At 46.3% G+C, this 13,329-nt stretch overlaps 1 protein-coding gene across 3 annotated transcripts in view; it reads left to right on the top strand.

Annotated features, from left to right (window-relative positions):
* Positions 1 to 13,329, top strand: part of LOC126536628 (solute carrier organic anion transporter family member 4A1-like) — a 55,690-nt gene that overhangs the window by 28,142 nt on the left and 14,219 nt on the right. For all 3 annotated transcript variants that reach the window (XM_055073571.1, XM_055073572.1, XM_055073570.1), the window contains 3 exons: positions 842 to 963; positions 8,897 to 9,049; positions 12,214 to 12,303. In XM_055073571.1, coding sequence (XP_054929546.1) covers positions 842 to 963; positions 8,897 to 9,049; positions 12,214 to 12,303 — 365 coding nt within the window. The remainder of the gene's footprint in view (positions 1 to 841; positions 964 to 8,896; positions 9,050 to 12,213; positions 12,304 to 13,329) is intronic.

Below are 13,329 nucleotides of genomic sequence, written 5' to 3'. Positions count from 1 at the left end.
AGCCAAGCCAACTTTTATAGGGGGAAGTAACTTTGGCGCGACGTTTGAAGCGCTTCTGATGCTCCTTTCTTCATGAAATTTGCAGGATATATTCTTGATTAAGTCAAATATTCTTTGGTAGCAAAACTGGAAAAATGATTTCTTTATGCGAATTGCATATCATCCCCCATTACACGGCCTCCCCTTGGTCTAGCGGCAGGTAGCTGACAGTGGCCATAAAAAGAAACCTTGTCTACAAAAGACTCCACGTGAACTGGTGTTGAAGTCGCTGAATCGGTTATCACGACCAGCGCGACATCAACTGCAGGATCTCATCGAGCTTATCAGCATAACCGAAGCAGGTACAACGCTGACTCGACGCGAATGTTTAGGAGATTAGCAGGGGACGGTAAAATTGTACTTTGTGAACCGTTATTGAGAACACATACTTCCACAAAAATTCAACACCACGTCCCCGCCATCTCTCTCTCTCTCTCTCTCTCTCTACCACACACACACGCACTTCATATCAACCACTAGCAACACCCAATGTGGCTAGACTCAAGGTTGTCTTGTGCCGAAACAAAGCGCCGAAGAGTTTATGCATCGCGGTGCCGGTAGAAAGTATGCATATGCTCCCTCCCCCCCCCCCCCCCCCCACACACACAGTAGTGTGCATTTTATTTCTCAGAAATAAACGGAGTTTGGGAATTCGACAGGCTGTCAATACGAGAGATCATTTAATTGCACAAAGAAGCTCTGATGACGTGGGTTGCAGCCTCGGCATCTTGAGTGTGGTTAAACCGCTCGTATCGCTATGGACCCGGCATCACGCAGTATCGCGTGCTTACCAACTACGCAGCTTGGGCCTGACTTCCGGAAGCGCCGTCTTTGTTGGAGCATGGTGGGTCCCATTCCTGATGGTCTCAGTGTCGATGTTCACCATTTCTGGGCCAACCCTGTTCTTTCCCAAGCACATGCCAAGTGAGCATCAACCCCTATTCTGTGGACTATCTATTATGATGCATTATTACGTTTCTCAAAAAAAAAAAGTTCGAGCATGAGCCTATTAAAATTGAATGTGATCGAAGAATACATTCTATGGCTTTATTTAAATTTTTACCATGAGTTATCAGTCCACTCGCACAGTTAACTTAAAAGGAAGAAAAATTAGGTTACTACGTGCCAAAACCACGATCGGATTATGAGGCACGCCGTAGTGGGGGACTCCGGAAATTTGGGCCACCTGGGGTTCTTTAACGCGCACCTAAATCTAAGCGCCGAGAGTGTTTTCGCATTTCGCCCCTATCGAAATGCGACCGCCGTGGCCGGGAATCTTTTAAAAGGACACTAAACAAAAAAGTACGTTGAACTCTATTACGAAGTCACGTCTTTACAATACCGAAAAATCCGCTCTTAACGTGGAAAGAGTCTTGGCAAGCCAGAAGAAATGGGACAACGAAAAAAAAGAGCTGGTGATAACGCCACCTTGAAGTTCCTTTAACTGCTTCCGCGTAGGCCTAGTTAATTTGTTCATAGTTAACCATCTACTACATTGTATGCAAAAACAAAACTTGGAAAATTTTGAGAACACAACCGTGTCACGAAAGCTTAAATTACGCGAATTTTTTTGAAATCTGTTATACTTCACACTTGGAAGGTTGAGAGGATGGGGACGGTTGGTGAAGTGGGACAATTAAAATATCCTAAACGCCATCTGAGCTACGCAGCTGAGTGAACCCGTTCATGCATAGCGCGCCGCCGTTCAAACAGTTTCCCTCGTAATCTGTGCTCGCTTCGTCGTGGAGAATTAAGTAACGTTTTTGTTGCTGCCATTCGGATTCAACACAGCGATGCCAGATGCGCGGACGAAAAAAACGAAAAAAATATTCGAAAGAGCGTAAGTTTGGGCATGTTGGTATTCCATAACTTTTACGTTTTTAGCGCAAGAAATGGGACGAGAGACAGAAATACGACTTGGACACAGCGCTACCCTGTGTCCGCGTCGTACTTCTGTCTCTCGTATCTTTTCGTGCGCTAAAAACGTAAAAATTATTCAAGGCGCAAATTTCTGGAGTGATTTCTGGCTCTACGATCTGAAGCGTAATTAACGGCTTCACCCCATGAAAAGTGATTTTGAGCCGTCTTGTACCCATGGGAGGAATGGGACAGCCCGTTGGAAGGCCCATTGAGACGCTGTATAAAAATTATCTAACTGCACCACATGGCTGTGTAGTTATCGTATTTGCAGATTTACTGTCTTTCATTAGGTACTCATTATGTACATTAGAACATAATGGCGGCATTTCCCACACATACTGCGGGATAAACAAACTACGCAGTATTCGTGGCAAAAAAAAAATTCGTTATAAGGAAACGTATATATATGCTCACAGAGGCACATATAGTGCGTCCAGTGAAGGGTTCTTTTCCTGACGTCGAAAGAAAGCCAGATGTCGAGTGACTTATAAGCATCCTCGGCGACGAACTACAGATCCTACCAGCGATCGACTTTCAAAGGACATGTGATTTGTGTTTCTTTAATGTATCTTTAAGGATAGTCAAAATGTCATTGCGCAATGCCTGTAGCAAAAATAAGAGGTCAGCGTTATCAGTGGACTGTCGTAGCCAATATTAGCCACAACAAGCATTGGTAAGAGCAAGCCGTTCGCTTCCAGAGGAGCCTTTCCCGTAGGTAGATACAATAAAAACGTGAATAACAGGCGTGTGTAAGCCCGAGAAAAGGTGTTCTGAAATATTCTGTATTGGCAGGCACCTCGTCCGCAATACTTCTAAATATGTGAAGCGTACCTGTATTCGCCTTTGTTTGTCTATATAAGCATGACGACTTAAGGAAAGCCGAAATACTGGAGGCTTGGACATTAGCAGCAGCGCTGACAGGGCCATCTTGTGACATCGAGTTCCGTTATAGAGTGCATGATGTTGTTAGTAAGGGCTGGATTTTGAGGCCCTAAAAATTTAGGTTTGATGCGCCCTAGAACAGGCTCTTAAAACCTGCTTTTAGGCACGATAAGCTCTTTGCAAATCCCAACCTGTTTTATGCATTCCATATGGGCAGACCATTTCTATCGCAAAAAACCTACCGCAGCGCTGACGACGGGGTCTGAAAGGCAGGAACCTTATTTTGCAAGCCAACTCTTCACAGTGCTCTGCTGGGCATGGGGCACACAAGAGGGGGCTACATTTATCTTTTTTTAATCCCCATACTGCAGCTTACACGTTCTGATGCGATAAGCAAGTATTGTATTTAATAGCTAAACTTCCTTGCCGACAATGGCGCTTCAAGTGTTGCAAGCACGAAAAACATGAAGTACGCCAGGAATGCTTCCATACGGTTGAAGAAGCTAAAATCTTTTGTTAGCAAATCTTCAAGCAGAAAAGAAATGTTGAATAATGTGCGTTTTCAAATCTTTGCAAAAGGTATAAGAATAATAACATATGATTATACTCCCTACGTATTCGCGCTCAAGATTGTGCCTCTTATTACCGAGTATAAGCTTCCTTGAAAATATGCCATCAACATCGACAGAGGTGAACGGAGCGTTATTTTACTGTTACTATTTATGTATGCGTATAAACGGCTTTACGCACTCGGATTCTTGAGTATTCCCGTGTAAGAACCTCCAAGATTACTTTGAAGAAAGGCTCCAATATTCCGGAAACTTTTTCGGCAACAGCTGCAACACACATTGGGCGCTATAACGTAAAGCTATTCCAAACTTTTCTATTCCATTTCTGCTATCAGCCCTCCACGATTGGTCAAAAACGTTTTTCGACCACCCCCACTTCACCTGTCTGTCACGCGACGTCACGAAAACCACGATACCTCCCCATCTGATATGATGTTTACACACTCACTATGCATGATTTGACAGAAAAAAGAAAAACAGTTATTTCTGATTCGACCCCTTTTCGCCATTAGCCCTCGGCTATTGGTAAAAAGTTTTCGGGCTACACCCACTTCACCTGCTTGTCACGCGACGTCCCGAAACCGCACAAGCTCACCGCGTCAAAGTGACGTGTACGCGATGAAGATGCATTAATATGCCGAACAAAACTGAATTTTTTTCCCAATAGCCGCAGGCTGCCCCGTTCCGAAAGGAATAAAAGGCGGCTGCCGCCGATCGCTGAGACGCTGGCTGCTCGCACCTGCCGGAGAGCACGGGTGTATTTGCGTATAATAAAAGTTCTTGCGTGGCCGTGTAACGTTTTCGAGCACTTTCGGCACGTTTACCCCCTCATTCTGCCAACTATTCTTTGCTTAGGGTCAGTTTTAGCGTCATTCTTAAGCTTCCGTTGCATGCCACCGCGATTTTCGACCAGCCACCACAAGCTAAGTATGGGAAAGCCGACCAATCGCAGACGCCGGCATCACCCTGTTCATCCGGTTATCGATTTTCAGTGCACTGGCTCTGCCCCAGCGAAACCCTCTCCACTTGAGCGTTCTGCTCGCCTCTTGTCAGCCAATTAGATACGACAAGCCGCTCAGTGTAGGCAATGTTATTCGTTTTTCAAGCAAACAAAAGTGACCTCCTATGAACGAGGAGAGCGTTTGATTGGTCTGTTCAGACAACCCTGCGGGTGACCGCCCGGTGCTTGCGTCGATGGTTACGCAAATTTGACGTCAAGAGATTGGAATAGAAACATATTGGAATAGTTCTACGTTATAGGGCCCATTGTTTCTATTAAACTTCTGTTGTAGAGCGGTAGCTCTTTTATGACTCGCGAACTGTTCATAAGAACTTTTCTTTAAGCTATCTTTGTGTATCGCAGTGGCTATTCTTCGCACAGTGTTTCGGTTCTTATCACATGTTAAAGCAAAGAAACATGCATCTCCTGACCCTTACTACACTTATTTAAACAAAATAAGCAAGAGAGAGCAAAGCGAGTGGCCGAATTTATTGCTTTAAGTAAGCCAACCTTCGGCTCGTTGTCTCTTTACGAGCACGAAGGAGCGGAAGCGTTGAAAAGAGGGACCACGTGACTGCAGTCAGCATTATTTCTAGCAGATTCTGCATGCTTCCTCCTAACACACTCGTAACGCACTTTACAGTCGGCAGCCATTCGACGCTCCAGTATATACAGTAGACCTTTCGCTAAATTCTGCGCCTTTCCCTCTGAAATCTATCCTTCACTGTAACCTGGAGTTACGTGTCCACTGCCTGAAGAAGGAGACTTTTCGTGCTCTTTATCTTTGGGATTGGCAACCAGTGTCAGGCAGAATGATGGGAGGCTGTAAAAAAAGCCGCACTTTCTCCCGAAAGACGAAGGATCCATTGCGATAGCAAATTAATAGAGACAATACAAAGTAAGGATAGTAGTTTTGCCGGCCGTATAAACTTGTAAACATTCGCTTACTAACCAAAATTAACAAGCATGTTGTAACGCGCTTACAGGTAAACATGAACACATCACACTGGACGACCGCGGTCCCTCACCGTCAAGAGAGAGAGAGATGTGCTGCCTATCGCTTTAATGCAAACTTAGCGGCGAGAACACATCGCACACGAAGCTATGAGTCGTCGGCGCCGTAGACTCTGTCCCCATCACAGATCGCTTTCAAGATAGGGCCTGCGCGGCCGTGCGCGGTCGCGCCATACGCAGTTACCGTCGGAGTAGAACGCCACCTTCCTCACCACCCCCGCCCCGATGCCTTGCGTGCGACTGTAGCCGGCGCGCTTCCTTCCCGCTTTCTTCGCTTGCCCACGCGAGATTGCGCCACCATCGTCGGCTCACCCTAGCACGCTTCCACTAGCACACGCTGCATACGGCGCGCGGAGACGATGTTATCGCCCTTGGACTTTATATGAAACACCACAGCGACGGCGAGAGCGACGGCGGAAATGCGCCTGGAGTGTTCATATAATTGTCATAACGATAAACCTAAACTAAAATCGACTACGCAAGCTCTTATTTCCTAGGTGGCATTGCGAGATGCGTTGCCATTGGTAACAGCGTCTATTCATGCTGCAGGCTCTTGTGGAAATAATAACTGAATGTAGTTTTTAGGAGCAGAAAAAACACCCTTATAAAGCATTTTCAGGAGATAAAACAATATTACGCGCATATAGATGTGTAGTATAAAATGTGCATATATAGGTACAATAAAATCACTGCTAAGCCACTTTCTAACTCGTTTTGTGCTGATACAACAAAACGGTGCACCACTAACGTGTGGGCAAAATAGGCATTTGCCTATAATCTCGTATATAGTCATCCGTGTGTATGGCGGGGGAGTAGAGGACGTTTGCGTAAATATGAAAAACTTCCTACCTTCGAGCTTGGTGATGGCGTAGGGTATTGAAAATTCTGTGAACTGTTAGACGAATGAATTTTTCGGTCTTAGGTAAGATTAAAGGGACACTAAAGTCAAATACTAAGTAAACCTAAAGTGATAGATTAGTGCTGGAGAATCTCTGAGGCGTCAGTCGTATCGCGAACAGAGTCTTGATAATCGAGTTATCGAGGTAAATGCAGGACATGACTAGAGACTCCCCCGGGACATTGAAGCACTTGCCCGATGACGAAAGCACTCCTCAATTAAATTCTGTCACTAGTACTCAACTGCTCGTCGCAAAAAAAAAAATCCTCTTGTGGTAATATAAGATCAAATAAAATGCTACTTGTCCAGTTCCATTTCACGTTAGAAAACATAACTCATTGAAATTACCGTTGACAACGACGCGGGCGGTTGAAAGGTGTCGTTTTCACTGGACTATGCGCCGCCCACGCTTTCGCGTTTCGGTACTTTACTGATCGCGTGGTGCTGCAGTGGTCTTGCTGGCTTGCGAAACTCGCACAAACTGCAAGTAGAAGAGAATTCAACTTCCATGTGATGTCGCGGGATGCCTTAACGGTCTACGCCACTTGACCAAAAAGCAGCTGCAGCGGCGACTCCGCCGCTCTGTCTTGGCTCGGTGTCGCCGTCTGTCGGGCGCCATTTTACTCACCGACAGCAAAAGGACGCTGACGGCGTATGCAACGTCACCACTCCCCGGGTTGGGCGGCGGGAGATTTGAATTTCGGAAAAGTTATTCAGACCCTTCAGATACAATTTTCTCATAAACTAAATATTTTCTTGGCGCGAAACAAGAGTTGCGACGTTTCTGGAGAGGTATTTGAACAGCCCACGTCGACTTAGTGTTTGCCTTTAGTGGCCCTTTAGGCCCGATTGTTCTTCCGAAGCAAAGGTCATGAAACTAAAGCACCATTACATGTCAGTGTGTGCTTTGGACTGCCCCCAGTGCAAGGAGTGCAATTCATGCAAAATCTATCGTTTTGGCAAGCGCACGTGGGTAGAAAAATTTTGATCAATTGTTGTTGTTGTTGTTGTAATCGCACTGACCTTCGGTCACTTTTCAATCTCTTTCACGACATCCTCACCTGTCCTGAGCTCCTCAGTTGGATCATGTTTCGTATTCTACACAAGACCACCAGAGATCATAGACCTTCCTATACTTCTGCCTGTCGTCAGCTACACTCCACCGTCCACAACACACGCAGATATTATGACGCTTATTTTCGTGATCTTGGTATTTTTCATAACTCGCTGTAATTGTTCTTTTCCGAACTTTGCGTTGTTGTCATAGTTTCGCGTATTGTTCAACTGCCCTTCTCCTTTTTTTCTTTTGTGTTTGCCTTGGACACTCTTCTTTTCAAGATTGTTCTTTTTGTTCATTTTTTTATATTATATTTCCCTTCCGTTCTTTTTTCTAATGTATGCGTGCTCCAGAAGTTAGACCCCATGGTTGTTCCTGGGCATGGTAAATAAATTATTGATTGGATCAGTGATCGATTGATTTTGGTCATGCCATGCACGCGGCTAGTTCAATGAAACGTAAATTAATGCTCTCTAAAGTTCAAGGTCAGAGAAGATGGCAAGATGGGAGCTCGCGGCCAACTCTTTGGGTATTTAATGTAACGAATACGACACAGGGACGTGATAAGGCGTATATATACCTACACTAATAGCAACGTCTACTTTTTCAATTACACGCCATGAAATATCTTTCCATGGCCGGAGACGGTCGACGACGTAGTGCGGAGTATGGTTCCACTACGTTTAGTTTTTTTTTTAATCACTTCGTCATAACATGGGTGATCCTTCCATTTCGAACATATAAAAGAATTTCTCGCCAACCTTCTTCAATTATCTTCCACAGGTCAAGAGATTCTCTTCTGTCTCATGGCTGTTTTCTCGCGAGACAAGCTCATCCTTCAAAGCATTTTTCAGCACAAAACGTTCGGCTCCATGACGGCTCTTTTAATTCTTTGCCCGACGACGTATTCAATTAGTGCTTCTTCAGGTTCGCCTTCCTCATTGGACACAGAGCATGGCTTCTGAGGAGGTACTTTCCCACCGAGCTCCGGGCCTGTAAAACACACAGCCCTTGAGTGATACGCTCTCCTTCGCCGCTTCCTCCTCTCCAAGGGACGGACGTGCTCGGACGCGTCTGAACATGTGGGCGTTCCCCCGCCTCCTCCTAGTATCCCGGCAGGGCTCTAAAAGGCTGGTGCATCTAGCCTTCGTCGTTCTCTCACGTTATCTAATAAACTTTCAGTTGTTTTGTTCTCTCGCTTCGTCCCTGTCGGTATCCCTTTCAGCTCTAGACCTTATGACCGCGAGTCATGATGCCCTTAAGACCCTAGTTTGCCTTGTTTAGATACGCCTCAACGACGTGTTGTCCATGAACTTTAATGAAATCTTGGTTTACTTGCCTTGTATACCCTTTTTTCGTTCTCAGCATCATGCTAAAACATTTTTCAGAAAGCCTACGCTGCGTTCTCGGGCTTATCTTTGCCTTCCTTTGAGTCTGCTTCTAGCTCTACACCCCGCGCGTTCTATTCAAGACGTTCTGCAAAGCTATACGACATGATATCACTTCATGCATTTCAGGCTACTACAAGTTGATCGAACAGAAAAAGATGGAGAGTCGTCAAGGAACGCGCGTAATGAAAGACACGTCCATAAAAGAGCTGCCCGGAGCCATCTGCGCCATCCTCGGCAACATCACATTCTTGTCTCTCTCCTTGGCCGGAACTGCGGACTGTGAGTATCAAGCCCTCACGAATGAGTGACCCGGAGTTTGTTAGCCCATTTATTCACCGAGGGGCTTTCACGGTCGTAACATTGCACGAGCTTCTATTTATTTCAGCGTTCTTTTAGCGGCGTGGAAATGTGACGATGAGCCTTGAAGAGCTGCGTTCGTTAAACCCCCCATACGACAAATGTGCTTTCGGAGTTGAATTTCACTGGTAAAGCGCTATTTTATTTTTTATTCTATTAGTGCTTGTAGCCTACTTCAGCCACTCCGTCTCTATCTGTATAGCCTCTTTACAGCACTCTTCAAGCTAATAAAATTCCTGACAAATGTCTTCGTTGCTGGGTGGGTTAGAACCAGCGCCACAAGGGTTCCTCACGCCCAGCATCCAGGCACTCTGACACAGCGCCACAAAACTCATGGGCAGCAAGTGATTAATTCTCAGTGTTAGCACGCACAGACCCTCCACCGTTGCAATCTCTGAGGCCATGGACACTTGAGGGGGACGTTGCGCGGGGGCCGATAGATGGTGCAGCATACCCAGAGGGGAAGCCCTATAGGCAGGAGCCCTCCTGCAGGGCACGGCTCATACATGACGCGTTTCGGCGGGAGTAATACGTTGTGTCGTTCAGTGTTTGAATGCTATTCGCATTAACGTCGACAGACATCGTGAGACAGGCTCTGCCGGAATTTTTTAGAGCAAATCTTTCTTGGCTAACCCTCCCGGTCTTTGCCGACCGTGTCCTGCCGATTTGTTCAGCACGGGACAGCACAAATGTTTCTAATCGCTTTATATGTCCATCTGTACTACACCTACAGTCATGTCGCTGACCGGCTGTATTCTTTATGGAATGGCACAATGAAACCACAAAATGACGCATGCTATTACATTGCACGCACCGCCAAATACCACCTGTATGCGAAATTTGAGTACCAACGAGCCAGTGGTCTCGCCGAGATACTCATGTGTAACTGGTGGTCCTATTTACGCAACAAACTGTATACGACGCCGGCAGCCGTGCGCTGAAGAATAGTGCGTGCGTGCGTCTGTGCATTCCCGCTGTATGCTTAGTGACCGCACCATCTATTAATATACTTTCCTACCCTCCTCTGTCACGGCGCTTTACAGCCTCCACTGTTGGCTGCAATGACACCCATGCCGGCATTGTTGTGTGATCGTAACTCTTGACGCTTTTAACTGCGATGACCGTGCCACTATTTGCGAGTACGAAGTTCTAACAGCCAATTTGAGCAAGACCGCCGAAGCGGCGGGCATAGAGATGAACGAAGGTATTCCTCCTCGGAGCCAACACACACGAATGTGTTACTCATCCCAGTCAATTAGGGAGTTGATTCCAGACTAAAGAAATATGTAGCTTAATCCTCGTGTCAAAAAGAAATCTTAGTGGCCCGATATCTTTCCAAGTCACTAGAATGGAAATTCGGCCATGTTGGTTTTGCATTCCTATGTAATAGGCGCAAGAACGTGTGTGCCGTTCTATATGGGAGTCGTCGTTTTCGAGGCTACTACAAATACTTTTGAGGTCGGTTGTCATTGTGAACCGGTCCCCTACGAACCTGAAAAACTACTTCCTTGACCAGATAGTTCAGAGTCCAGGGCACATGCTTCCATCAGTAAGTTCATGTGTGTAGGTGGAGTCCATTTTTCCAGTTTAAACATCATATATTCTCCGCCTAACGCCTGGAGAAAAGAAAAAAAAAAACAAGGAGGGAATGTGAAGTCACTTAGATAGGCGCGGCAAGCCAATCTTCTCTGACGCCACTCCTTCCTCTTTTGCCAGAGCATGTCTAAGTGGTGGCTTCTAGGAAGTCGATCATCCATGGTTGTCAAGCCATTCAAGGGATTGCTTGGCTCGAGTTCACATTTAGTGGCACCTTCGTCACGGAGAAAGTGCGGAGAAAATAACGCGCTGTTTTGTGCAGCCGCGTGCAACGTGCGCACTTCGCTTCGAGTGTGCTGCCTTGAATGCCTTGAAGTATGCATGAAGGCTAGGGTGCGTGGTGCATTGCCATATAATTTCCAAACTGTCACTTGCGCTTACCGCCTCGGTTAGTTGAGTCGCCAGCGCGCTCACCTCGAAGCTCGTGCAGAACGCCCGAGCGGGGTCTGACTCCCACGCACTCGATTCGTCACATGAGCCGCAGCGCACCGTGAAGTGCTGTGAATAATAAACCGAAGCTTTAAGACACTGTACCGAGTTCGCTTGGCTGTGATTGTCAGGCACCTCTCGAGCACAGTCAACGCAGCGCATACGAGAAAAACTCAAGCATGAACGCATCAATAAGGCCAAGCAACGCGCTACTGTGTAAGTGTTTACGGACAATATTGGGATATAAATGCCAGTGGTGGTGAGACGAAACCAGCAAGGATGCCTAGGCATACCTTCGAAGAAACGGAAACTCAAGTAGAACGCCAGCGATCTGCAGCAAACAACGTTGTCATAGATAAGCGTCAGTCAAGAACATCCGCGCAAACGCTTCGAAAGCTTCGTGTTCTCACGGTTCCCATAGAGCCATCAGATCTGCCCAATTTTTATATTTCTAATGTTCACCCAGCTGCATTCGCTCTTTAGAAAAAACAACGTGAAGCCACCGCAGAAGACGCAACCAAAGTGATGTGACTGGACACTATACCGCTTGCCTACCACGTGACAAGGGCCTACATTTTCCTTTATATCTTTTATGACTAGGCTTCAAGACTCTCACGCGATCCTCCCTCGTTTTTTTTAATTCCTCCATTAATAGATTTAAGATCACATGGCAGGTCCTCTCATTAAGCTCTTATACTGAATTGTCGCACCATCTGTTGGCATTTGAGATGCACTATATATTCATTTTTCGTCGTCGGTGACGATGCAGCAGTAACTCACGCACAAGATATCAATCTCCTCGAAAAAATGGTGGCAAAAAATGATTACATGATTGACATTGTTCTGTACCACGAGAATATATTAGCTTATCATTTATGATCCGTTGTCCACGGGGGTTGACATAGGATCTGACGACGATAAGTATCCCCATTGTCCTTGTTTGAGTGTTCAGACATATCTCGCATCAAGGCCATCAATTTTATTTCGTCTAGAAAGGAGAAAACCGCATTGATCGGCTTGACTGCACATTTTCTCTACTGGCGTTTTTTTTTTTCTTTCAGACATGCTTACAAATGCTGTGACGCAGACTTCAACGAAGTTCTTTGAGTCTCAGTTCGCTATCAGTTCGTCGAAAGCTTCGGCTATCTTGGGTGAGTGCTTTTCGGTTTCTTTGAGTAAAATATATTAGCTCGCCATACTTTACGAAGGCAGATAATGAAAGATGCCTAGCGCATTTATCTCACATTCTCACATTCTTTTTTTCTAGTCTGTATATTTTCTTTTTAAAAGCGTAGCTCTTAGGCCCCCGTTCCTGCGTTGAGCGTCGGCATCTGCCTCCCTCGGCGAAACCGAGCAAACGAGCGCAGCGAACGGTGAAAGAGCGAACCCGGAGCGCAGTGGGGGATGAAAGAGGCGATAGCGAAGAGAGCGCGAGGAGGAAAGTGGAGGAGGGTGGTATGGCGAAAGTGCGACGATGAAAACGAGGTGCCGCACGAGACGTGCTAAACAGCGGCGACGAGGCATGCGGTGAGCGCGCCCACCGATACTATATAGGGAAACAAAGCGCTGGCGTGGACTTCGAAACCACTGCGCGCGCTACTTCGCCTGCGCCATCACCAGCTGGGGAATGCGCTCCGCGCGAGCCAAGCGTTCCCGTGTTCACGCTTTCTTTCTGAACAATGAGCGATGCAACCGGTTGAAGGGCTTCGTCTGCCACTGCTGCTAAACGAGCTGCCCGAGCAGAGGCTCAGTGCCGCCAGAGAGAGGACTCTGTCGTTCAGAATTAAATTATTTCCCCCAATATATCGCGAATTCAAATCACCTCAGTATCTGCGATCTAAATTCGCATTACGGAGTACCGTAATCGTCGGTGATTTTTTAAATTTTTTTATCTATGTATTTGCAGCCGAATCACTTCAGATCAAGCCACTCCCGCTCTGTGCATCTCTGCTCTCCATGGTGCTTCTCGCAGTTTTTTTTTTTTTCCTAAAGTGAGAAACCTACGACTGGCCTGTTAGCTATAGGCACTTAGGTATCTATTTGCGCCTGTTGGTGTGCCATAAGTATGTACAGAGCTGCGCATAAAGGACCCGGACGCAAGAACGAACGATGGGGCACACAAGGCGCAAACTTGCAACAATTTTATTTCAGAAAGAACGTGAACCTTTTATGCACTT

Source organism: Dermacentor andersoni, chromosome 4 (genome assembly GCF_023375885.2).
Source record: "Dermacentor andersoni chromosome 4, qqDerAnde1_hic_scaffold, whole genome shotgun sequence".
NCBI lineage: Eukaryota > Metazoa > Arthropoda > Arachnida > Ixodida > Ixodidae > Dermacentor > Dermacentor andersoni.
Note: the sequence above shows the minus strand (reverse complement) of the source record. Positions and strands in the feature narration are given on the sequence as shown.